This window comes from Martes martes (assembly GCF_963455335.1).
Source record: "Martes martes genome assembly, chromosome: 17".
In the NCBI taxonomy this organism is placed as follows: Eukaryota; Metazoa; Chordata; class Mammalia; order Carnivora; family Mustelidae; genus Martes; species Martes martes.
The window spans coordinates 45,040,834-45,066,171 of record NC_137905.1 but is presented as its reverse complement, the minus strand read 5'-3'; the positions used below and the strand labels follow the sequence as shown (position 1 = coordinate 45,066,171).

General features: G+C 61.3%; 2 protein-coding genes across 7 annotated transcripts in view; one reads left to right on the top strand and one right to left on the bottom strand.

Moving 5' to 3' along the window:
• Positions 1 to 4,401: 4,401 nt before the first annotated feature.
• CAPN12 (calpain 12) lies at positions 4,402 to 15,421 on the top strand (the record flags this gene model as incomplete). The annotated part of the gene is made up of 20 exons (XM_080827620.1): positions 4,402 to 4,638; positions 5,078 to 5,147; positions 5,309 to 5,427; positions 5,607 to 5,740; positions 6,652 to 6,820; positions 7,581 to 7,655; positions 7,728 to 7,813; positions 7,895 to 7,969; positions 8,572 to 8,735; positions 8,816 to 9,048; positions 9,561 to 9,784; positions 9,935 to 9,977; positions 10,054 to 10,113; positions 10,603 to 10,660; positions 10,953 to 11,035; positions 11,137 to 11,199; positions 11,839 to 11,917; positions 14,238 to 14,354; positions 14,455 to 14,513; positions 14,598 to 15,421. 20 exons carry the CDS (start codon positions 4,402 to 4,404, stop codon positions 14,622 to 14,624), a joined length of 2,175 nt encoding a protein of 724 aa, XP_080683746.1. The 3' UTR covers positions 14,625 to 15,421.
• The window catches only part of ACTN4 (actinin alpha 4), a 68,669-nt gene continuing 58,396 nt past the window's right edge, over positions 15,066 to 25,338 (bottom strand). For 2 of the 6 annotated variants that reach the window (XM_080827616.1, XM_080827619.1), the window contains exons 12-22: positions 23,508 to 23,658; positions 21,188 to 21,296; positions 20,859 to 20,999; positions 20,602 to 20,784; positions 20,377 to 20,511; positions 19,319 to 19,498; positions 18,525 to 18,671; positions 17,595 to 17,675; positions 17,224 to 17,289; positions 16,489 to 16,647; positions 15,069 to 16,382 (exon numbers count right to left, since the gene is read on the bottom strand). In XM_080827616.1, the coding sequence (XP_080683742.1) occupies positions 16,224 to 16,382; positions 16,489 to 16,647; positions 17,224 to 17,289; positions 17,595 to 17,675; positions 18,525 to 18,671; positions 19,319 to 19,498; positions 20,377 to 20,511; positions 20,602 to 20,784; positions 20,859 to 20,999; positions 21,188 to 21,296; positions 23,508 to 23,658 (1,511 nt within the window). In that variant the 3' untranslated portion in view covers positions 15,069 to 16,223. Of the gene's footprint in view, positions 16,383 to 16,488; positions 16,648 to 17,223; positions 17,290 to 17,594; positions 17,676 to 18,524; positions 18,672 to 19,318; positions 19,499 to 20,376; positions 20,512 to 20,601; positions 20,785 to 20,858; positions 21,000 to 21,187; positions 21,297 to 23,507; positions 23,659 to 25,338 lie in introns of all 6 variants that reach the window. The other 4 variants (XM_080827617.1, XM_080827614.1, XM_080827615.1 and 1 more) reach the window with 4 other exon arrangements.

Here is a 25,338-nt window from a genome sequence, read left to right as displayed (position 1 = left end):
ATCAAAGTAGACAGAGAGGAAGGCAGAGAGAGAGGAGGAAGCAGGCTCCCCGCTGAGCAGAGAGCCCGACTCGGGGCTCGATTCCAGGATCCTGAGACCATGACCTGAGCTGAAGGCAGAAGCTTTAACCCACTGAGCCACCCAGGCGCTCCAGCTCTGAACATTTTTGCACACGTCTCCTGGGACAAGTGTACATCCATTTCTTTCTTTCTTTCTTTAAGATTTATTTATTTATTTGAGAGAGAGAGCAAGTGGCGGGAGGGACAAAGAGAGAGGGAGGGAGAGAATCCGAAGCAGACTCCATGTCGAGCACCGAGCCTGACGCAGGGTTTGATCTCATGACCCATTAGATCAGAACCGGAGCCAAAATCATGAGTCAAAAGCTTAACTGACTGAGCCTCCCAGGCGCCCCCATGCATTTCTTTAGTATATCAGTAGCTGGGAGTGGAATCGCTGTGCCATGGGTAGGCATTTACCAAGGAATGCTAGTTCGTCTTCCGAAGCGTACCAAGTTACAACTCTGCGTCTGTGTTTCTTGCTCCCTGTTCCTGCCAATCCTCGGTATTTTCAGGCTTCTTAACCTTGGTCCTAACGTGGAGGGCGTGGTGGTATTTCAGGTGGTCTTAATTAGGAGCAGGTTTTCATATGCTTATTGGACGCTGATTCCGTGATTGCTTTTTCATGTCTTCTGCCCACTTTCTATTGAGTCAGCGGTGGTTTCTTTATCACAGCTTTTTTTTTTTAATTTTATTTATTTATTTGACAGAGATCACAAGTAGGCAGAGAGGCAGGCAGAGACAGGAGGAAGCAGGCTCCCTGCCGAGCAGAGAGCCGGTTGGGAGGCTTAATCCCAGGACCCCGGGATCATGACCTGAGCCGAAGGCAGAGGCTTTAACCCACTGAGCCACCCAGGTGCTCTCAGAGCTCTTTATATATTCTAAATACTAATCTTTTGAGAGGCCATATAATATAACCGGTGAGCCAGACCGTCAAGTTCAAATCCTGATTCTGGAACTGTGAGAGCCCAGGAAAAGCACCCCACTCCTCTGTGCCTCAGCCTTCTCATCTGTAAACCTTATCGCTCTTTGTGTCCCCCCCCCGAAAATTCCTATGTTGAAGCCCTAACTCCCCCCATATGATGGTATTAAGACATGGGCCTTTAAGGAGGTGATTAGGTTTGCATGAGGCCTTGAGGGCGGAACCTCCCTTCCCGCTCAAGATGGGACCTTTAGAAGGGGAGGAAGAGACACCGGAGCACCAGTTCGCAGCTGGCTCTGTCCACCTCGGGAAGGCGCAGCACGAAGGAGGCCGCTGGCCAGCCTGGAAGAGCGCTCCCACCAGAACCTAACCAGAACCTGACGCCCCGATCTGGGATTCTCGGGCTCCAGCCCTTCGTACATAAATGTCTGCCCCCATCCGTGGTAATTCCTCCAGCCGCTAGAGCTGACTGACGTCCCTCTCAAGGTTTACGCTAAGATTAGGTATTTGTGAAGCGCCAAGCGCGGAGCCTGGTGCAAAATGTCCCCTAAGTAGCAAGCATTTGCTCCGTATTACCTGTGTAAGGTATCTGCTGTCCGCAGGAGTGGGGCTTTTCATTGTCATGATAGTGTTTTCTTTCTTTCTTTCTTTTTTTAGAGATTTACTTATTTATTAGAGAGAGTGTGTGCAAGAGCGGGTGGGGGTGGGGAGCAGTGGGAGAGGGAGGGAAGCAGACTCCCCGCTGAACCTAAAGCCTATATGGGGCTCCGTCCCACAACCCCAAGATCACGAGCTGAGCTGAAATCAAGAGTCTGCCGCTCAGCCGACTGAGCCACCCAGGTGCCCCTCATGATAGTGTTTTAGGTAGTTTTGCTTTTTTTTTTTTTTTAATGGCTCAGGTGCAGCCTTAACTTGAAGCAGGAACGCTCTCTACTTTGCGGATTAGGTGAGAAGGCGTGGCGGGGGGTGGGGGGTGGGGGTAGACCCAGAGTAAATTGGCACCTGACTCCTTAACTCCAAGGCTGTGTGCGATCTCCTACTCCCCAGGAAGCTGATGTCCAGCGCATTCCGGCTGGTGCACAGTTGCAGAAATCATGCCAGCCAAATTGGGAAGATTTATTTTGGTTGCTAGTGACAAAAAAGACAATTAAGTGGGAATTGAAACTGGGAAAAAGAGAGGAGGAGAATTTGTTGGCTCCTTTAATGTCAGTCTGGTTTCAAGCGCATCGGGATCGAAGGATTCTATATGCTCATGGGAATCTTTCTCTCTGCGTGGCCTGGCGCGGCTTCGCTCAGCGGTTCTCAGGCCGGTCTCCCGACAAGGTTGCCAAGGTTCAAGGTTGAGTCTGGCCGCTCCGGGTTTTTGTCCCACCAGCCTAGTGGTCCCAGGGAAAGAGAAGCCCTTCCTTGAGTCCCCGGGGATGAACGGGGAAAGGGGCGTGGCCAGGAACGCGCTTCTCTGATTGGCTGGATTGGGTCAAACTCTCCGCCCTGGAGCCAGGGGGCGGGGCCAGCCCTCCGGGAGTCGCAGAGCTTGAGAATAAGGGATCCGTGGATCCCCCAGATATAATGGGGGTGCTGATTCCAGAGGAAGAGGTAGGGGGTGCTGGGCTCAAAGCAACAGACTTCCACTACGCCGGCATCAGTGCGTTTTTCTTAGGTTGGTCCAGGAAGACAAGCTTATTTGGGACCCTGGGTGTAAGACGTGTGGGAAGCGATCAAGAGAACTCTTGTTTGTGGGATGTGCCCAGAGCCTTGCGACAAGGCAGGCCTCGGGAAGCTAGGACGAGCAGCAGCCAGCAGGGACCTGCCAGCGAAGGCCAAGAAGGGCCGGGCGGGTGGCAGTGGAATGGTCTGGGATCATGGGGAGTTGTTTCCTGCTCACTGCCAGATGTCAGGCAGGTTTTATTCAATCAATGCCCAGTAGAGGGGAGAGGGCTGTGACCTCAACAGGTGGGAAATGTGTAGAGCAGGGTGGCAGGAGTGGCTGTGGAAATGGCAGAAGCAGCAGCCAGAGGTGACCGGTCACAGTGGCTGGGCCCCAGACATAGTCCCAGCAGCTCATATTTACTGAGCACCAGTGCTGCTCCGAACATGTCCCACATATTAATTCGTTCGATTCTCACAACAACTCGCCGAGATCAGTCCTGTTACTGCTCCCGCTGTAGAGATGAGGAAACTGAGGCGCAGAGAGCTTAAGTGACTTGCCCAAGACACACGGTGCTACGTGGCAGAGTCTAGATTTGAACCCTGGCCCTTTGGCTCCTACCCTGGCAGATGCTCCAAACCACTGTCACCTGCCTCACATGACGGCCGGGGGAGGGCTGGGGGTGACCCGGGCACTTCTACAGGAAGACATCTTGTTTTATAACCCCTTTCGGGTGGCCACACAGCTGGGGGCTCAGACAGTATCTGTTGATCTGTTTGGAGGGAAGGACACCAGAGGACTAAGGAACGTCCCTTGTCACAGAGGTGACAAAGTTCTGTCCGTGCAGGAGACACCACCCCTCACTCCTGGAGGATGGAAGTCTGCTGGGACCCAAACTGGTGAGTTTCTGGCCTCTCAGAACCTACTTCTAACGTTTCTTCCAATGGCTCCTTCTTCCTCTGGGGGAAACATTAGGACCCCGAGCTTCGTGGGGCTAGGGTCGGGGTCACGGTCACTGGTGGGACCGGCTCCCAAGCCAGGGCCAGTAGGAGCAGAGTGGATTGTCCACAGTCAGCCCTGTGTGGGGCGAGCAGGCCGAGGTCTGCTTTGTCCGGGAAGTGGGGAGACAGGGTCCTGGTGGCTCAGGAGGAGTGCGCCCCAGGGGCCCCAGGGGACTGAGCAGCTACAGGGCAGGGAAAAGGGTGCAGAGGGAAGGACAGGGAGGCATGGCCAAGACCGAAGGTGCAGGGAGAGACAGCCACACAGAAAGACCAAAACACACCAAGGGGAAGACCAAAGGAGACAAGAGAGATGGACACACGATGGGAGAGAGAGAAACTGGCAGATGGAGAGACAGGGAGCGATGGAGACGCAGGGTCAGTGTGCCGCCCTTCCCTGCCCCCCACACCCCCAACCCCACAGAGGGAGAGGCAGGGGCAAGATGGCAGAAACACACCCCCACACTGACCTCCTTCCAGGCCCTCTCTCAGGGCTGGCCGGTCCTCCCTCAGCTCTGCCCGCCTTCCCTCTTGCTGTGGGCCAAGCCCATTAAGCTTCCACCCTGGCCACAACTGAAGGCCCCACGCCCTGGGGAGGAAACCACCGCAGAGGCGTCCCCTGCTCCGTGGCACCCCAAACCATCAATTAGTATTAACAAGAGCCAGCTCCCCGTGGCCTAAAGACCCCCATTGGGGCTCAGATGGAGGGGAAGCCCCACCCCCGTGAGTCAGGAGGTTAAAGAGCCTGGGGCCAGCCTCTGAGTGCAGACTGTCCGGATGGCGTGTGGCAGCGGACGGGTCACCATCCAGCTGGTGGACGAAGAGGCAGGGCCCGGAACCAGAGGCCCGAAGCCCTTTCGGGGCCAGAGATTCGAGGCCATCCGAGCAGCCTGCCTGGAGGAGGGGATCCTGTTCCGAGATCCCTACTTCCCTGCTGGCCCTGATGCCCTTGGCTACGATGAGCTGGGGCCGGACTCGGAGAAGGCGAAAGGGGTGGAATGGAAGAGACCCCATGTAATGTGTGGCTGAGGGCTGTGGGGGCTGGGCTCCTGGGTCTGAGGGAGGAGGGGCTGGGGGGGCTGAGCTCCTGGGTCTGAGGGAGGAGGGGGCTGTGGGGGGGCTGGGCCCCTGGGTCTGAGGGAGGAGGGGGCTGTGGGGGAGCTGGGCCCCTGGGTCTGAGGGAGGAGGGGGCTGTGGGGGGGCTGGGCCCCTGGGTCTGAGGGAGGAGGGGACTGGGGGCCTGGATATGAAGAGAAGGGCTGGGAGTTCTGACTGTGGGGTCTGGAGAGGCCCAGATGCCTGCCCACAGGCTTTACAAGCCTCTCTTGGGGTTGGAGGCGCTCATTACTCTGGAGCAGTGAGGGCAGGAGGGGACCCAGGCATTGGACCTCTCAGTCGCTCCTTCTCTCCCTTTCCTGGCTGAGGCCTGGACTCTCCCGCCCATGCCCCCCAGGAGTTTTGCGCCGAGCCCCAGTTCATCTGTGAGGACATGAGCCGAACAGACGTGTGTCAGGGGCGCCTAGGTAAGACCCCCGAACCCATCCTGGGCTCCCAGATCTGGCAGAGGCTGTAGCTGGGCCCCTGCAGCTCGGCCCCTGGGTCCACCCCTCAGACTCTCCTCTCCCCAGGGGAGACCTCAGTCTCCCCCTTTCCATCCTCACCCCGTCCTCGGCTTTCCTCCCAGGTAACTGCTGGTTTCTTGCGGCCGCTGCCTCCCTCACTCTGTATCCCCGACTCCTGTGCCGGGTGGTCCCCCCTGGACAGGGTTTCCAAGATGACTATGCAGGTGTCTTCCACTTCCAGGTAAAGTTCCTTGGATTGTGCCTCCGTTTCCCCCATGGGACCACGGATCTCCTCGTTGGCGTGGTTGCCTGGGGGCTGTAATTCTCAGACTGGCGCGGTAGGGCTGGGGGTCAGAGGATGGGGGCCAGGCACGGTTGCGAGCTGGGAGCCAAGCCTGCGCCCTGCCCTCCTCCCACCAGCTCTGGCAGTTTGGCCGCTGGGTGGACGTCGTGGTGGATGACAGGCTGCCGGTGCGTGAAGGGAAGCTGATGTTCGTGCGCTCGCATCAGCGGAACGAGTTCTGGGCCCCGCTGCTGGAGAAGGCCTATGCCAAGTAAGGACTCTGGCCCGCACACCTCCCTCGCCGGCAAGGGAACCCCAGAGACCCCCAGCTTCTGGGATCCTCTAGACACCCTGCCAGGGGTCCTGCACCAAGTCACGGTGCCCAGGACCCTAATGTCACACCATCCCCTGAGGACCTCCCTCCAAATCCTAGACACCTCCCTAGAGGCACGTTCCTAGAGACCCATGGACACTTACAGTCCAGGAGCCTGAAATCTCATCTCTCAGGCCCCGGAGCCGCTAAACCCAAGATTTATCCCCTTGGGGGCCTGTAATCTCAGAAGCTCTCTCCTGATCCATTGAGAAACCCAAAGCATCCTCCAAATTTTTAAGAAGATTTTATTTATTTATTTGAGAGAGAGAGAGAGAGAACAAGTCCGGGGCAGGGGAGCACAGAGAAGCAGACTCCCCGCCGAGCAGGAAGACCAGCACGGGGCTCGATCCCAGGACCCTGAGCTCATGACCTGAGCCAGAGGCAGGCGCTTAACTGACTGAGCCCCCGCCAGGCACCTCACACCTCTCAAATATGACAGTAATCCCTGGAACCTTCGATCTTTGCTTTTCTCCATCCCGAGGCTCTGAAATCCCTGACAAGCCCCACAGAGATCACCCCCAAAGCAGGCATCTCCTGGAGACTCAGAGTTTCAGAGATAGCCCACGGGATGCCCAGAATTCTGACAGAGTTCTCCTGTGATCCCCCAAATGCCCAGTCCTAGTGGCCCAGGGACCACAGGCCTGATTTCCAAGGGCTTCCAGAGTGAACCGCAGGCCACCTCAGCAGTCTGCAAATGTCAGGGATAATCCCCGGGCCCCCTACGCCCCGGGCCAGAGGGCCCCAGGTCCCAGGGGTGTGTGTGAGATGCTCGTGCGGGCCTCAGACACCCCCCCCAAAACCTCCCGCAGGCTCCACGGTTCCTATGAGGTGATGCGAGGCGGCCACATGAATGAGGCTTTCGTGGACTTCACAGGCGGCGTGGGAGAGGTGCTCTACCTGAGGCAAGACATCCCAGGGCTCTTCTCTGCTGTGCGCCGTGCCCTGGCTAAGGAGTCCCTCGTGGGCGCCACTGCCCTGGTGAGAGCCTGACTGGCATGGAGACCCCCACCAGGGCCCAGAGCGCAGTCGGGGCTGCAGTGGGGAGGTGGCCTGTGTCCTCCTGTCTGTGTTCACTGTTGGCTAGTACCCCTCACCCATCAAACTCGAGCAAGTCAAAGGCGATTTATTTGCTCTCATTAAACAAGCTTCAGGCATAGCTGACTCCGGGTGCTTAGCAGATGTGGAGAATGTGTTTTTTCTACTCCTTGTTCTGGGTTAGCTTCACTCCTGGGCAGGCATTCCCTTCATGGGCACAAAAGGGGGCGCCCACAGCTGCAGGGGCCCTCCTACCACCCCCCAGTGGTTTAAAAAAATGGCAAAGCTTCTTTCTGAGAATTTCAGCAAGAGGTCTAGGATTGATTTCCATGGGCTCGGCTGGAGTCCCGCGTTCATCTGCGACCCAGTCACGTGCTTAGTTGTTCACTGCGTTGGTCTAATTCCTTCACTCCTTCTTTGCTTAATCCTGCGCTCACTGACTGGCTCCCTGTCCTTCGTGTTTCTCTGCCTCTTTTGGTCAGTCTGCCTGTTCTGCGTCTCTGTTCTCTTCATGTATTTTTGTCTTGTCTCCATCTTCCTCTCTCGCCTTCACTCACCAATCCTTTGCCCTTTTGGAGCCCTGTGTCATTCAGTTGGGAGCTTCGGTGGCAGGAGGCTGGGGTGAGGGGAGGGGAGCGGCAGAGGAGAGAAGCCACGCTTGTGTCCCCCACCGTGACCTCACCGGCCCCTGCCCTCTGCTCAGAGTGATCGGGGTGAGTACCGCACAGAAGATGGGCTGGTGAAGGGACATGCGTACTCTGTCACGGGCACGTACAAGGTGAGTATCCCCCACGAGCGGGCTGCAGGGGTGCCCCGGAGCCACCCCCCCCACTGACCGTGCTGCCCTCAGGCGACCCTGGGCTTCACCAAGGTGCGGCTGCTGCGGCTTCGGAACCCATGGGGCCGTGTGGAGTGGACCGGGGCCTGGAGCGACAGGTAGGATGGATTTGGGGGAGAGGACCAGGTCCGGGGGGGCTCAGACCCACCCGCCCAGTCCTCACATCCCCGTCTCCCCAGCTGCTCGCGCTGGGATGCGCTGCCGGCGGAGTGGCGAGAGGCCCTGCTGGTGAAAAAGGAAGATGGCGAGTTCTGGTGAGTGGCCCAGGGTCCCTGCCCGCCTCTGGACCAGTGCCAGGCCAAAGGGGCGCAGGGAGGGGGTGAGGCCTGCCTGAAGGGACGGGGGACGGGTTCATAGAAACTGTCCTTATGGTGGTAACTTTGAGCTTGCACTCTATTTGGGGGAGTCAATTAGCAGCAATATTAGGGGAACTGGGAGGCGCAGTAATTTTTGGAGGGTTGGAGGGGGTGGGGAATTGGGGGAGGCTTGGTGATGTCTGGGGCATTTCTGTATGTTTGGTGCTGCTGAGGGGCTGAGGGATGCTTGTTGGCAGTTGAAAGTCTGAGGGTCTTGATATTTGGGGGCTGAAGGCAATTTGACAATAGGTGGGGGGAGTGTGTGGGTCTTGACTATACATGGGCATTTCTGGGGACTTGGAGAAATCGGGGGGCGGGGGGGCTGGAGGGCGCTGGGATCTGGGGGCCATTTCTGGAGACAGGGTACTATTTGGTGGACCGAGGGGTCCTTGGTGATGATTAGGGAACTCGGGGATTGTGATTTGGGGGTCATTCTGGGGTCCTGAGATGTCTGGGAGACTGGCGCCCTGGGGAGGGTCTGACCACCGGCCCCTGTGCAGGATGGAGCTGAAGGACTTCCTCCGCCACTTCAACACCGTCCAGATCTGCTCGCTGAGCCCGGAGGTGCTGGGCCCGAGCCCGGCTGGAGGCGGCTGGCACATCCATATCTTCCAAGGCCGCTGGGTGCGCGGTTTCAACTCCGGCGGGAGCCTGCCGGGCACCGGTGAGGCCTGGAGGGTGCCTGGCAGGGGAAGGGGTGGGCTGTGGCAGGCCGGGGCACCCCATTTCTTTCTTCTCTGTTAGAAACCTTCTGGACCAACCCCCAGTTCCGACTGACGCTGCTGGAGCCTGATGAGGAGGAAGATGATGATGAGGAGGGGCCTTGGGGGGGCTGGGGGGCAGCAGGAGCCTGGGGACCAGCCAGGGGGGGGCGCATCCCCAAGTGCACTGTCCTTCTGTCACTCATCCAGCGCAATCGGCGGCGCCTGAGGGCCCAGGGCCTCACCTACCTCACTGTGGGCTTCCACGTGTTCCAGGTGGGACCCCGGGGGCTGGGCGGGAGCAGCGGGGACGTGGAGCCACGGAGGGGGCTGGGAAGGCCCGGGGTGTGGGGCTCAGAGACTGGAGCAAGAGAGCTGGGGGAAGGAGGAGGGGGTTCAGGGAGAAACTGAGGTCGCTGGGGGTCCGTCTGCAGGGCAGCGGGGAGTCCGAGGCGCTGAGGACCAGGGAGGGGGGGCTGCGGAGCAGAGAGGGGCCGTGGGGGCACCAATGGGAGGGGGTCCAGCAGGTCGGGGACAGGGGGGCAGGGGGAAGGGAAAGAAAAGCGAAGGAGGTGTGGAGGGGGCTCTGAAGGGTGGCCGCCACCGCCGCGGGCCCTCACTCGCTTGCTCTTGCTTCTTCCAGATCCCAGAGGAGGTGGGTCTCCGTGGGGACCCCGGGCGCAGGGTCACCGGGCGGCGGCTGCCCGGGGGCTCGGACAGGCGGTGGCGGAGGAGGGAGGGCGAGGTCGGGCGGGAGCGGCTGCGGGCGGGCGGGAGCTGGAGCTCAGCGCCCCTGCCCGCAGCTGCTGGGCCTGTGGGACTCCCCGCGCAGCCGCGAGCTCCTGCCGGGCCTGCTGCGCGCCGACCGCTCGCCCTTCTGCGCCCGCCGCGACGTGAGCCGCCGCTGCCGCCTGCGCCCCGGCCACTACCTGGTGGTGCCCAGCGCCGCCCACGCCGGCGACGAGGCTGACTTCACGCTGCGCGTCTTCTCCGAGCGTCGCCACACCGCCGTGTGAGCCGGGGTGCCGCAGACCCGCCCCCTCGGGGTTCCCCCGGCCGGAGCCCCAGAACCCCGAGACATCACCCCTCCCCGCGGGGATTGGCCCGGGGCCCACCCCCGACTCCCTACCCCCGACTCCCTGACGCCCCTTGTCATTGGCAGGGAGATTGATGACGTCATCAGCGCCGACCTGCAGGCCCTCATGGTGCGGGGCCACCCTAATGGGGGGAGGGGGCGGGTAGGGGTCCCCTCGGCCAGCACTGAACTCCCCCTGCCCACAGGTCCCGTACATGCCCCTGGAACTGGGGCTGGAGCAGCTGTTTCAGGAATTGGCAGGAGAGGTGAGGGGGCCGGGCCAGGGCTAATAGGGGTCCACCCCTCCTCTGGGGCCCCTTCCTTATCCTGGGGCGCTGGGAGGGGGTTGTCTCATTTTGTTTTAGTTTCTCTCTGTGCTTAAATCTCCTCTTTACTCTCAAAATGCTCACTGCTCATCCCTGCCTCAGGGCCCTTGCCCTGTCTGTGCCTCTGCCTGACTGCCTTCTCCTCCTCCCCTGCCCTGGCTATGGCCTCGTGTTTTTCCTGTGGGATTTCCTGGGATCTCTGCGGGATTCTCCCCCAGGCTGGTCAGCTGCATGCTGGCTGTGGACTTCCACAGCCCAGTGCTTCCCCCCTGCAGCCCTGACTGCTCTGGGGACAGGTGTCTCTCTCTCTCCCCCTGGACCATGAGCACTGTCTCTGCTGTGTCCCCAGCACCGCCCAGAAGGCTAGAGGGGCTGTGTCGAATGGCTGCCTGAGTGAGTAGCCTCACCACTGGCTTTCTCCTTGACCAGGAGGAAGCACTCAGCGCCTCTCAGCTCCAGACCTTACTAAGTATTGCCCTGGAGCCTGGTGAGTTGCAGACGAGGGTGGACCCCATGGAGCCCCCTAGGTGTGTCCATCCTTGATGCCATGGGGAGTCAGGCCACGGGAGCCCTGCACTCAGCCTGACAGTGTCTTCCCACATGTGGGTCCTGTGGCAGGACTCAGGGCCAGGGCCACAGCCACTCATAAGCCCTCCCTTCCTCTAAAGGGAGGCAGGGAGTGTAGCTGGCATGAGGGGACTTGGAGCTCCCTTGCCTGGGCTCAGATCCCAGTGACGGTCAACACGCAGGAAGTACTGAGGTTTTTCTGTTTCCTGTAGCCAGGGCCCGCGCCCGGACCTCTGCCCGGACCCCTGCCGAGATCGGGCTCAGGACCTGTGAGCAGCTGCTGCGCTGTTTTGGGGTATACGAAGGGGGCAGTGTCTGGGTAGGGAGGGTGGGGATGTTGGGGCCTCTGTCCCCCCTTCTGGGGATATGGATTTTAACCAGTTGCCCCCTCCCCAGAACGGACAGAGCCTCACCCTGCATCACTTCCAGCAGCTCTGGGGCCATCTCCTGGAGTGGCAGGTAAGGTCGGAAGTTTGGGGGGGCCACCTCCTCCAGGAAGGTGAGGCACTGTTACTAGTCAGGACATAGGTGCTCTGCTGACTAGCAGGGTCCCAGGGGAGAACGTGGGCCACATCCACCTTGAGGGACAACTTGGAGGGATCTGGCCGGGATGCCCTTGCCGCATCTGCCCTTCTGTGGTCCCTCTAGGGGCACTAAATAGCTTGGGGATGGAAAGCACAGGTTCTGGTCTGGGGTTGAAGTCCTAGCTCCCGGCTCAGCTCCTCTCTTGCTGTGTGAACTCAGGCAAGTCACCTGCCCTCTGAGAGGCCTTTGCTAGTGGGAGGCGTTTGTTCCCACTGCCCTGGGTCCCGGGGAGGAGGAAAAGGGTCCAAGCCTCCCTGTACTGGTGAGCAGTAAGCCGCTGTTGGCTGAGCCCTCATGAAGCCCCTCGTAGGTCGAATCTCAGCTTGTCCTCATGACTCTATTCTAGTTGTTACTATTATTCCCATTTTAGAGACTGTGAGATGGACTCAGAGAGGCAGAGCTGCTTGCCCAGGGCACAAAGCCAGGAAGAAAGGGAGCTGGGGTGGGAACCCAGGCTGACTGGCCTCCTAGGGAGGGCCAGGGGTTGGGACTGACCTGTAGCTCCCGACCCAGGCCACATTCGACAAGTTCGATGAGGACGCCTCTGGAACCATGAATTCCTACGAGCTGAGGCTGGCACTGAATGCGGCAGGTATGGCGGGGGTGGGGGGAGGGTGTCTGGGGACGGGATCTGCTCCCCCTCCAACGCTCTGTGCTCCGCTCACCCACCACCAGTCTCGAAGCCCACGTAGTTTGTTACCAGCTCTTGCCGGGGCCAGGGGCGGGGGTGGTGGAGGTGGTGGTGGTGGTAGTGCAGGCACGCAGCTCCTGACTGCGCGCAGAGGGCCCGGAGCCCCCCCCCCCCCACAAGGGTTTCAGAAAGGAGGTAGGACGGCCCCCTCCGTCTGTGTGGCACAAAATCCTCCCCAGGGGGCGGAGCCAGGGAGCAAAGCTTTCCCTGGGCTCAGTAGCAAGTTGAGTCCATGCATGGAGGAGCTGGGACTGGAGGGGACTCCCAGCCTCCCAGCCCTCACCCCAGGGCTCCTCCGACAAGGGGAGGTGGGAGGCTGCCGCCTGGCTGTGCCCCAGTCGGAGGCAGGAGGCCCCGAGGGAGCGAGAATGTTGGGAGGTGTGGCACACTGGCAGACACGGAGTCCTGGGTGCACAGAAGCAGAGGCAAGAGGGTGAGGGCGGATGGAAAGCTGGCACCGCTTGTGGGGGTTACCAGTACCAGTTCTGGTGCACATTCTTGGCATTCTTCCAGGCAGGAGACTGAGGAAGTGCTCTTAGAGGGGGGTGGCATCCTGGCAGTGCAGACAGACAAGCAGAATGTCTGGGTCAGATGGTGCAGCTATGGAGGAAAGAGAAGGGTGGTGGCGGGGGAGGGGCTTGTGGCCGGAGGCACAGTACTCGGGGAAGGACCCAGGTGCTGTTTGAGCAGACCTGAAGGAGGGGGACTGAGCCTGGGGGACACGGTGGCAGGTGTAGTCTTGACAGAAGGAACAGCCAGTACAAAGGCCCTGAGGTGAGAGCACGGGCCCCGCTGGAGCTTCGGGGGACCAGGTCTTGGAAATGAGGACGGACTAGTGCAGCTGGAGGTCGGAGGGTGGTCACAGATGAGAGACCAGCGGAGGGATGCAGTAAAGCCCCTTGAGGTCTCATGAGCATCTGGGATCTTTAAAACAAAAATCTTTCTTTACTACGTATGAGAGGGAGGAGGATGAGGCAGGTCCAGCGTCGGGGTGTGAGGAGGGCCAGAGCCGACAGGGTCACACTGTGTAAGAGGGAGGACCAGGGAGCGGACCAGCAGGAAGCAAGCTCCAGAGCCGTGGAGGTGGGGGGCAGGATCAGGGCGGGGGACTGGCAGAGAGGACATGCCGCCCCTCAGCCACGCTCTGCACCACCCGTGTCCCCCAAACCCCGGCTCTGCTCCTGGCTGTGCCGGCTGATGCTGGGGATTCAAAGGGGGCCAGAGATCCCGCCCTTTCCTCCCTTGGTTTCCGGGGCCACCAAGGACAGTGACCACTCAGAGGCGTCAGGGCAGGGACTGGGGCTGCAGGTGAAGAGCCGGGCGCTCCCCTGCTCGGAGGCTTCCCGAAGGGGGCAGGGTGAGAGGAGTAGCAGTGCTCTGGGCAGAAGGAACATCGCGTGCAAGGGAGGCAGATCGAGCACAAGGTCCAAGTGCAGGAGTGGGGGGAGGGGTGGAGGAGGGGTGGTCTGCGCAGGCCAGCAGCTGGCTAAGGACAATGGGGCCCGTGGGGAGGGGTAGCCAGGAGGTCACAGTCACCAGGCCGTACTAAACCAGGTGAGGGATTTCCTGGATACCGGAGGATCCCAGCCAGGAGCCCGCACGGGGGGCGCTAAGAGTGGTCCGAAAAGCTGCATCTGAGGCAGCGGCTGAGGCGGGATGGAGGGCCTGGGAGGTCACGCGGCTAAGGCAGGGCTGCGGGCCCCGGGCTCCCCCGACCCCCGGCCCCGGACTGGCCCCCAGCAGCTAGAACAAGGCATAGACGAGACAAAGACCTAACAGCGAATGCGGGCACAGAGCAGGGCACAGGTGGGTTTGAGGCGGCGGCGGAAGCCAGGACCTTGTCCTCAGAACCGCGGATCTGGACACGGGGCGGGGGGAGCCATCCTGCAGCCAGAGTCCTAGGGCCTCAGGGGAGGAGCCGCCGTTTCTGGCTTTTGAAGGCCTGTTGCGATTTCTCGTCAGAGGTGATTTCTCAAGTCCAGAAATGGTCTCTGATGTGAAGCAACGGACACCATGTGGGGCTGACACACATGTCCGGGGGCCCGGAAACTCCTCCAGTGACTGTACAGGGGCCTGGGCCGGGCGCCGAGCAATCCCTCTAATGGCGTCCCCGGCCTGGGGGGTCAGGGCTGTCACGTGCGGAAACCGGAGCGGAGGCGTGAAGGGAGCTGCCCGAGGGGGGAACAGGCCCCCTGGGGGGCTCACAGGCCGCCTGCCCTAGGCTTCCACCTCAACAACCAGCTGACCCAGGCCCTCACGAGCCGCTACCGGGACAGCCGTCTGCGCGTGGACTTTGAGCGCTTCGTGTCCTGTGCGGCCCAGCTCACCTGCATCTTCCGTGAGTGCTGCCCGGCCTGGGGGGCAGGGGGAGTGGGACGGACGGGCTCCCACGCGCCTTGGGGGGCGCGCTTACCCCCCCCCCCCCCCGCTCTGCGCAGGCCACTGCAGCCAGCACCTGGATGGAGGCGAGGGGGTCGTCTGCCTGACCCGCAGACAGGTGAGCTGGGGCTGGGGGGCTCGGGGGGCCAGGCAGGAGTCCCAGGAGAGCCCTGCCTCAAGCCAGGGGTTTTCTCTCCCCCAGTGGATGGAGGTGGCCACCTTCTCATAGGATCTCCACACGGAGCCCCTGCGGCTGGAGGCGAAGCGCTGCCAGGAGCCCGTTCTCCTCGCCCAGCCTGGACTGGGCTTTGTTCCCCAGGGCGGGGGTCTGAGCCACACTGATCCCTCCACCTGGCACGTGGGTCTGCTGCTCTGCTGCCTCGGGAGCCGGCAGGGGAGGCAAGGTCTGGCCCCACCACTCGGCCAGGCAGGTCCCTGCCTCCTCCGTGCTCTGCCCTCACCTATAAGCAGGGACCGTCCCAGCCCTTTTCTGGTACAGGCCACGCTAGTTAGCACTGGGAACAGCGCTTGGCCTCAAGTGGGTCCCCCGTGACACTGAGGTTTACACACTTGGGGGGACAGGGATCTCCCATGCCCAGCCTTGCTCTGGGAAGAGATTCTCCCGCGGCTCTCCTAAGAAGTGGAGAACAGAGAGAGAGAACACGGTAGGAATCCTTCTTAAAAATATTACATGTTTTATTATCCTGTCCCCAGAGGGTGGTTTATCCAGAAACCGAGAAAAAAATAATCAAATCAGAATAAACTCAAAAAAGGGGGGAAGGGGAAGGGAGCAAAACCCATCAACTAACAGGCAGCCAGGCCGGCAGCCCACCCTCCACCTCAGGAGGGTCCCCAGAGACCCATGCCCAACGACAGACAACGGAGAAAAATCAGTGAGGGTTGGGGGAGGGCAGCAAATCAGCTACGTCTTCATTATGAGAGCAAGAGGCGGCGAGGATATGTTGCTAGGTGAATATATATTTATATAATAAATCCGTAAGTTAATAAAGTAAATAGTAATTCTCTGAAAGTTTTTAATTCCTTTTTTTATAGTTTTTTTTTTTGTGGATTTTTTTGTTTGTTGTTTTGTTGTTTTTTTTTTTTGTTTTTTGGTCCTTAAAAAATCAGAAACACAGGTCCGGACAAAGCAAGGTGGGGGACCGGCTGGGGCTGAGAGGCTGGTCTGCCAACCCTACTCCTGTTGCAGAAAAGGGGAGGTGCAGGGGAGGTGCGGAGCTGCACCCCCTCATCTCCTGGCAACCGAAAGTTGGGAAGAAGGGAAGAAGGGAGGGGGCGGGGTCCTCTTTCCTGTCAGGCAGCTGTGCCGCCCTCTGCAGGGCCCACCGCAGGCCCGGGCGGTTCCTGGACAAGGCACATAGGGCTTTGGCCTGGATGTGAGAGGCCTTGAAGGGACCTCGTTGGGGGCAGGGGAGGGGCGGGCAAAGGAGGGACAAGGTGTGGAGGGCATTCCTAGGGCCTGGAGGTGACCTGTTTCGCTGTGGGAATCCACTGTCTCCTCCACATAGTTATAAAACAAAACAACACGTCTTATATATTTACCAGACCAGAAGCGTGGACCCCGAAGGTCTCCCTCACCCCCATCCAGGGGGAGGGGGCCGACTGACGGAGAGAGGGGAGAGCCTGCCCCAGCCCCTCCCTGCCCACCCCCCACCCCCAGAGAAGACTGACAGAGCGCTTTGCATAGATACAGAGTCAGAAAAACAGGACCTGGGAGGCCCCCACAGTGGGGAGAAGGGCCGAGGGCTCCCCCAGCCCCTCCTGGAGGCTGAGGACGGGGGTTCGGTCAGGGTTTCTCCAGCGGGGAGCCTCACAGGTCACTCTCGCCATACAGCGCTGTCGAGAAGGACTTGTAGTCGAGGGCACCGGGCACGGCGTCAGGGCCCTGGTAGGGCGCCATGCGAGCGATGCAGTACTCGGCCTGGTCCGGGGGCAGCTCTCTCCGCAGCTCCTCAGCCGTGATGAAGTTCTGGGGATGGCAGGGTGTGACTGTGGGCCACCCCCACCCACCCAGTCCTGGCTGCCAGGGCTTCTCCGGGCCGAGCCCCGGGGTGCCTCCGAGGGACGCTGCTTACCTTGTCCCCTGCCAGGACCTTGAAGGAGGCGATGACCTGGTCAGCAGTGTCTGTGTCGGTGGTCTCCCTTGACATGAAGTCGATGAAGGCTTGGAAGGTCACGAGGCCGCTGTGGTTGGGGTCAACCACACTCATGATGCGGTTGAACTCGGCATCACCCTGCGAGGGGGAGTGGGGCGGGGGACAGGCAGCACTTGAGTGGGGTGGGACAGCCGGGCGTGGCCCGGTTGGATGCTGTCCCCACGGAGCAGGAGAGCAGGGCCTGGCCCCAGGGCACATGCCTCCAGGGGTTTCGGCTTCCCCAGGCTCAGGGCCCCACTTGCCCAGACTGGGGATGTGCTCCCCCTGCTCCTTCCCACCCACGTTTTTGGGAAGTGGGGAGTTGGGGAATGGATCGAACAGGTCTACTGCTCCTCAGCCCTAGGCTCATGACTTAGCTCTGGAGGGTGGGGAAGAAAGAAAGAGAGAAAGAGAAAGAAAAAGGGGAGGGAGCCAGAGGCCTGACCTCCTCTCTCGGGAGACTTCCAGGAAAGGAGGTGGGTGGCTCGGGGGGTCGTCGGAGAGACCCCGGCCCAGCAGCAGCAGCACAGGTGGAGGAGAAGGCAGCAAGGCTGCGCTGCTCTGCTGGGGGAGGATCCCCGAGGAGGCGGCGGTGAGGAGGAAGGGGGAGGCTGCGCAAGGGGGTTGGGGGAGGAGGAGAGGCAGAGCAGCGAGGGGGAGGCAGAGGCTGCATACCAGGCTGTATCCTGTGGAGATAAGCAGAGCCCTGAAGTCATCGGAGTCCATGCTGCCTGTCTGCTTCTGCTCGAGGACGCAGGGACAGCAGAGGAGGCCAGGCCCAGAGTAGGCAAGAGGGGCCGCCCCATGTGCACAGCAGGGAAACAGGACAGTGGCGGGAGCCGGGGAGACAGAGGCGGCCCCGAGAGACCAGGTAAGGGGGAAGGTGTCCAGAGAGACACAGGGCAGGGAGGAGGCAAGAGAGCCAGTGAAATGGCACACACATGGCAAGGGGTGGAATGGCGAGAGGGAGGGGAGACAGAGAGAAGGAGAGAGAGAAAGAAGAGCAGTTAATGCCACAGTCCGCTGGGGCCCAGGGGGGCGCGTACCTGCCGATCATTCTCCACGTCGTAGCCCAGGCTGATGAGGCAGGCCTTGAACTCCTCCGGCCCCAGCGCCCCGCCGTGGTCCTGCCGGGCGTCCGAAGGCAGGTGTGTGCGAGGGGCGGTGTGGAGACCAGGCCAGCGAGGAGACGTGGGGAGAGGGGCCGGGGTCACATGCAGAGGGCAGGGCGAGGGGAACACATCGGGGGAAACACAGAGTTAGAGGGGACATGGACAAGGGGATGGCTGGAGATGGGGGAGCAGAGGCCTGCGCAACGCCTCGGTCAGAGCCGGGGTGGGAGCTGAGGGGTGCAGAATGGAGGACTGAGGCCCAGGGCTCTGGGGAGGGAACGGGGAGCTCTCCCTGCCTCCAGGATTTGGGGTGGGAGACTACAACCTGTCCTATCTGGGACACCAGGGGCCCTGGCTGACAGTGTGGAGCTGAGCGCGCACACACTCACACACAGGGGGCAGGCAGATAGCCGGTCAGGCCCTGCAGGGTGGGCGGGGACCGCAGCAAACTCAGGTGCTCAGGGCCTTCCTAGTGGGCCCGCCAGACTGGAGCCGGCGTTCTGAATCTTTACAGCGCTCAGCGGACCCGCAGACCTGATGCATGGGCAGGGCACAAATTCTCGGGTGTGCTGGGCCTCAGGCCGTCCCAGGGTCTCAGTGGTAGGTTGGTGAGGATACATGGCCCCAGGGGCAGGATTTAGAACTCCCCACCCCGCCCCCAACTTTCTCCTCCCAAGGACAAATGCCCAGGCCTTAAGGTGATGGCCCTGTGCACCCGCTTCAGCAGCTGGGGCCCTGCCGGCCCGGTGAGCAGTGGCCGGTACTCAGCACTGTGAGGTGAACGAACAGATGCAAAGACGGAGGTGGCAGGATGGGACGATGACAGTGGGGAGGAAGACGCCAGGGGCAGAGGGAGCCGCTCACCTTGTCGAAGTGGTTGAAGGAGGCCCGGAACTCTTGCATCTGCTCCTGGCTGATGCCCTTGGCATCACGGGTGAGGATCTGGTTCTCGACCTCATTGATGGTGCGGGCGATGGTGGTGAGCAGCTGCTCCCAGCCCACGCGGATGTGCTGGGGGCAGAGTGAGGGCATGAGTGCAGGCCGGCCAGCGCAGGGTCCGCTGCCACTAGGGACTCACGGCTCAACTCTCCTCGCACGCGCTGTGCGTCTGGCCTGGAGGCGGGCTGGGCCGGACTCTCCCAAATGCCGACCCGGCCCCATGCTCCCCTGTCTGCCTCTGCCCTGCAGCAGCGTTAACAGCACGCAGACCACTGGGGTAGGGCAGCATGTTTAACTGGCTCTCGGCGTTGGGGGGACCCGGGTTTCTCTGTGGTATCAGCGCGCTTGGACGGCATGAGGTGTCACTGTGGATGAGGTCAGGCTGCCAGCCAGCCCTGACACGTCAGCCTGGCCACAGCGAGTGGGTGCCCGCACACATCTGTGTCCCCCAGCAAGGACGAGGCCGAGGGGGGCAGGGGCCGCACCCCCTCCCAGCTCTCCGAGGAGCGTTTCCCAACGCCGTGCTGTCACAGCGATGGAAGCAACAGTGGGAACTGATTTCTTAGAAACGTGAAAACATTTGAAAACATTTGATCTAGTCTTTTCGCTCAGAGGGACAGAGAGGAGAGAGAAAGCAGCAGGTGCCTTTCCTACCGGGCCAGACCCATCTGGCCCCAAGGCCGGGCCTGCGCGGTGCGTGGGCACTGGGCGGGCCTCACCTCCATGGTGTAGTTGGTGTGCTTGTTGTCGAAGATGAGGGCCTCCTGGATGAGCTGGTGCTGCTGCTCTAGCAGGTCGAGGTTCGGCTTGTAGTCCACGATGCTGCGCTCGTACCGCTTCAGGTGGTTCAGCTGGTCCTCCAGGGTCCCATTCATCTCGATGGAGATGCGCCCGATCTCCTGCATGGAAGGCAGGGGGGCTGCTGGCTGCGGGAGGCCTCTCGAGGGGCCCTCCCATGCCTGGAAGCCGGCTGCGGGCTGACTGACCCCTCCAGGCCCACCCTCCACAGTGCAGGCCGCCAGGGGGCAGTGTCTGGGCTGAGGCCGGCCAGGCCTAACCTTGGTGCACATCCCCAACTCCCTGTGAGGCCCAGGACGGGAACAGGCCTGGAAACTGAGGCCCAAACACAGCAACTGCTCACAGCGAGAGGCAGGGTCAGGATCTGGACCCAGGCCTGGCCGGCTTCGGAATCTGGGCTCCTGAGCACAAGCCCCCGAAACGGGGCTTCCCAGGGTGGCAGTGCAGCTCAGCCAGCCTGGAGCCCCACCCCTGCCCTGGCTCGGAGCCTGGGCGAAATGAGTGCTCTGTAAGGCGTGCCCAGGCTGCGAGCAGCATCTGTGCAGACTTTCTGGGGCCGGGTCCCAAGGCTCACTGGTGAGCCCACCGGAAGGGTCAGCACGCGGACCGCCCTGGTTCCAGAAACACCAGTGCTCGTCAGGTGGCTGCTGCAGAGCGGTGGCCAAGCATTTGCCAAGGCAATGAAAGGACTCTTTCCATCCCTTTTTAGAGATGCGAAAACCCAGGAGCAGAAGTTCGCTTGTACCTGATCCCCCTGGTCAGCACGCAGAGCTGAGACTTGAACCCTCCCCTACCTGACTCCTCTACCAGGTTTCCCTCTGGAGTGTGCTGTCACTTTCATCAACACTGATCCCAGGAGGCTGCCCTTACTCCCACAGCAGGGCCTCCGGCAGACCCATCAGAGACAACTGGGGACCCGCCCCCACTCTGCCCTGAGAGCTGCTCCTAGCTCAGCTAGGCTGGGGCGATGGGCCCTCACCTCCATCTTTGTCTGGATCCAGGGCCCCACGATGTTGGCCTGGCTGGCGAACTGGCGGCGGAGGTGCTCATTGGACTGCTGCTTGCTCTGCTCCTCCAGGAGCGCATGGTCCCGCTTGGGCACCAGCTGCTGCACCTGGGGGGTGATGGGGGTGGTGAGCCATGGCAGTCCAGGTGGCCCTTCCCCTGGCTGGCCCACCCCAGCCCCGCCGCCAAGCCTGCCCACCTTCTCCCACTTGGAGTTGATAATCTGTGGGGTGACGGTGGTGTAGGGGTTGCTGCCTGATAGTTTGATGTGGTTGCTCTCGGCGATCCTCTGGGCCTCCTTGTGGATGGCCAGGATGGCCTCCCGCTCCCTGTCGGCATCCGGCAGCGTCGACTTGAACTGGTCGTGGGCTGAGATCAGGCCCTGGAAGGAGGAGAAGGCGTGAAGGGCAGCCCGGGTCCACAGCGGTCCCCTGGGGTGCGCGGGCAGCTGCGGACCTCGATCTCCTCGATGGTGTGCACGATGAACATGTCCTGGAGGTCCTCCATGGCACTCTCCATCCAGTTGTTGAAGGGTGCGGCCCGCTTGGCGTACTCCAGGTGCAGCTGGTCAATGGTCTCCAGCTGCTTCTCCGTTTTCTGGCGCATGCAGGGACGGGACGGGGAGGTCAGTCAGCAAGCAAGTGGTTGGTGGCCCGGGGACCCAAGGGGTTGGAGAACGTCCCCTCGAGGTGGGTCAGAGGAAGCTCGGGGGTCCTGGCAGCGTCCGCTCTCGCCACCCCCACCGACCCCCACAGGGCTCCGTGGGTGACGTCACCCCCCCTCACCTCCAGAGCTTCCCTGCGACTCTGGGTCAGAGAGCCAAGGGCGTCCCACTGGTCGCAGATCTTCTGGCAGCGGGTGTTGACGTTGTGGGAGTCGTAGTAGTCCAGCTCACTGCGGGGAGGGGGCGGGGAGACACGGACACGTGGCCATGAGACCCGGCAAGGGGCAGGCAAGGCTATGCTGGTGAGAGGGGTGGAGAGGGGGCCCCTGCAGACTCGCTGTGAGACCTGGCTGTCACGACACCCGAACACGGGGGCCCCCACACTGCCTGTGTCTGGACTGCTTCTGTCACCCAAAGGTCCAGCAGAGCACACTGGGTTAAGCAATGGGCTCCTGGGCCAAGTTCCCCCGGTCAGAATCCTGGCTCTTCGATTCTGTACCAGTGTGACCCCAGGCGTGTGAATGACCTATTCTGGAGACCTCGATGTTCCCATCTATGAAATGGGCGTGGGGTTACTGTGGGGATCCAGTTACTGAGGGCACATGAAGTGTGGAGGGCAGTCCTTGGTCCCCTCTGAGTAGATGTACTAACAGCGATTAAAGGGATTTACTTCAATGAACATGAAGAAAAAATGAGCAGCAAACCCGCACTGTCATTCTAAGCAATTAATAACAGATGTAAAAGAGAAGCGGGCGGACGTGATCGTTCCTGGCCCCTCACACCTCCTGCCCCTGCTCTTCTCCTATCTGCCCCAGGATTCCTTCCTCCTGAGCTCCAGACCCTGGATACTCTTAGCAGGAGGTTCCCAGGGAGTGGAGGTACAGGCAAAACCTTGGGGGCCTGGGGAGGGACGGGGAGCAGGAACAACTCTGGGAAGAACAGGACCTGGGGGATGGGGCTGGGGACCATGGCTGGGCTCCCCAGAGGGGCCAGGCAGCCTGAGCTCCACTCCTGTCTCAGCTACCCACCAGCAGTGTGACCGTGGAAAAGCCCCTGAGCCTCTCTGTGCCTCAGTTCCCCTTCCGTAACATGGGGGGCGGGTAATTAAAGGAGTCGGTACGTGTGGAACACTGAGTGCTCTGAGTTTCTATTATCAACACTCAGCCGGGCTGTCTACTCAGGCTCATCCTGGCCAGTGCCTGGCCCTCTGACTCATCTTCGGGGGAACAGACAGCACCCCCGAATTGCCCTTCCTTCCTCCTGCAGGGCCACTGTCCAGAAAAGCTGCCTCGGCGGCCGCCTGCCCCCCCCTCCACTCTGGAGAGCGGGTGCCACACACCTGCTCCCGGTGCCTGGGAGGCAGGCTGGCCAAGGACTTACCCCAAGCCTGTCTCCCATCAGCGCCCAGGGGCTCGCCTGTCAGCAGCGGAACACGCCCTCATGCCACCTCCCACAGCCGCTATGGACATCCGTGCGTGGGACCTCATCCACCTCCACCTGGGCGTGCCAGGCCCTGAGGCTCAAGCCTACGAGAGGCGGCAAGACCCCAAGGGACACCATCTTCCCATGACCGTGAGGGCCCCCTGGGGGAGCTACGGAGCACTCCTGCCTCTGGCTGAGCGCACGGGGAAGCCGCACAGCAACTGGGCAGAGCAGAGGGAGTGAGTCAAGGAGGAAGCCGGCCCTGCCTGGCGTGGGGCTGCACCAGGCACCGCAGCTGGGCCCCAGCCTCATAGAAACAAGCAGAGCTTCAGGGATGACTGGCAGGGTGGGGGGTGTCTGTGGAAAGGGCAGCTCCAGCCAAGTATCCTATTTTTGAGCAGACAGCTATTTTGGGAGCCGTGCGGCCCCTCCAGGCCCTGTGGATTTTCCATGAAGTAATGGCCTAGGCCTCCCACTCCCTGGGCCCTCCCTGCTGCGGCCGCCGTGCCAGTGGCATAAGGCCCCATTCACTGGCTCTGGAGGTTCGGTGTACTAACTGTGTGCGCAAGTTTATCTGACTGGGGCGGGAAAGGGAGGGAGAAGAACCCGGCAGCCTGGAAGCTCGTACAATAAGTGTATTCTGAGCGAGCGAGGGAAGTGGCCGGGCAGAACAATGGGCTCTCTGTGCAGCCCGATCCCCTCTCGGGGGAGCGGGTGGGAATGGCAGGGGGTAGGCCGCCCCCCACATCAGGGGGCCAGGGGACCTCTCTGTGGTGTGGCAGGCAAAAGGTAGAGCCCTGCGGACCCCTAGAGCCTAAAGCATCAGGAAGGCGGTCAGAGACCTCCTTTCTGCCTGTTTCTCATCTGGGGTTAAGACCAAATAGGCAAAAGGCATCATCCTATAAGGGCTCTCCCTGGCATCTGAAAGGGGGGAGGTGAGAGGGCCCACTCAGGCCACGAAGCAGGCTGGACCCCAGGATGCTGCCACCCCCCACTCCCGGCAGGGACCCCTCGCGTACTTGAGTTCCTGGGCAATCGCGGCGATCTGCTCCACACGGTCCTGGTGTGCGGCCAGATCGCTCTCAAAGGCCTCATGCTTGCGAATGAGAGCTTTGATATCTGACAAGGTGGCTGTCTCATAGTCCCGGTGCTTCAGCATGGCCTCCTTCCCTGGGGTGGGCAGAGGGTAGAAGGTGTTTAGACAACAGCGCAGTGGGAATCCAGGGGGCTGTCTGACCCCAGGAAAAGAGATCCAGACCCCACATCCTGCCCCACCGAGCATGGTGCCGTGGGAACAAGAAACTTCCAGAACCTTTCTCCTTGCCTTTTTAAGGAATCTCTAAGCCCACCTATATCCTGGATGGAGCTGGGAGACACTGTGGGGCTAAGGAGCCTGAGACAGATATCCTCATCCAACCCATGTGTTCTAAACTCAGGGCCTTCTATCAGTGGACGGCAGGGACCGGACTCTGCCACCGTGGCTGGAAAGGGAGATGCCCATACCTGGAGGGCCAGCACCTGCACCAGCAGCTGGGGCTGCAGCCCAGGCCTCCACAGAGTGGGAGCAGGATGCACGTTCCAGAGCTCTCCATGGCCCCAACCCCTTGGGGCCTGCCCCCAGCGCTTGGGGCCAGGCTCCGGGGAGGAGTGGGGGCTCCTGTCACACACCTCCGTGTCCTACCCCATCCTACGGGCCTTCCATGCACGCTGAGGTGGGGCCCACTGTCAGGCCCTTTGAAGGAAGAGAGGCACGCTATTATTAGTCCTGGAGCCTGGCTAATTATACACCCAGGCCAGAAGCTCCAGGAAGTCCTGTAAGCATGGCACGGTATTACAGAGAACGGGGTGGGGAGAGACCAGTCTGTGATGGTGGTTGGGAGTCCTGCCTCCTACAGGTGCTCTGCTTCCGGTGAGCCAGGCTAGCCCTGGGGTGGCAGCTCAGAGACCCAGCCCTCAGCTTGGCTCTGGCGCACGAGATCAACAGCTGGCTGCCTGGTGCAGCATGCGCCGTGGGGAGGCAGGAGGCCTTTCCCCACCTGTTCCCTCGTCCGTGAAACGGGGTCCAGGCCCGTGCCTGGTCTCAGGCCTCCAGCAGCGTGGGCACAGAGCGAGGCCCATCCACATCCCAGCGGCCCCGAGCACCGGGCCTGGCACGGGTGACAGGAGGCGGCAGCCTGGGAAAGAGGCTCCATGGGCCCTGCCGCCTCGGCCCTGGGGCAGGAGGCTTAACCACAAAGGCAAGCTTGCAATTCCCTTCACCAAATTGCTTTCTCCCAAGGGTGGGAACCCGAAATAGTAGGTTACCACTTCTCTGCCTCAGCAGAGTTTTAGCAAGGGAGCTGGCAAGGGGGGCATGGGGGGAGTCAGGAGGAGCGGCCCGTGGCCATGGATGCCTTGAATTCAGGCCAAGGGGCGGCCGCAGTGGGGATGCAGAGGCTCGTTTCCATTTTTCCACCCTGACAATCCAAAACCCGCAGCACAGCAGCTAGATGGACCTTCGCCCCTGCGGGCGGTTGGGGGATGGTGAGGGAAGCTTGGAACGATGGTGGCTCAACCCCCTATCTGGGCCCAGCTCTCCAGAGAAAGCAGGCTGCTGGCATGGGATTCCAGGGGTACAGAGGGGGCCGAGTCTATCCTCCTGTGTTGCAAAATTGGGTGGCTTTAGACCTTGGGAACGAGAGCGGGCAAGCCCACCTGGAGGTTCCAGGCTGCTGCTGAGGGGCAGGGCCAGATGCCAAAGTGCCTGGGGGGGGTGGGGGTGGGGAGACAGGGGCATGTGGAGGCCACTGAACCAGTTGGGCCCTGGCTATAAGCTGAGCCACCTTCTCAGCGCCTGTGGGGAAGGCCAGA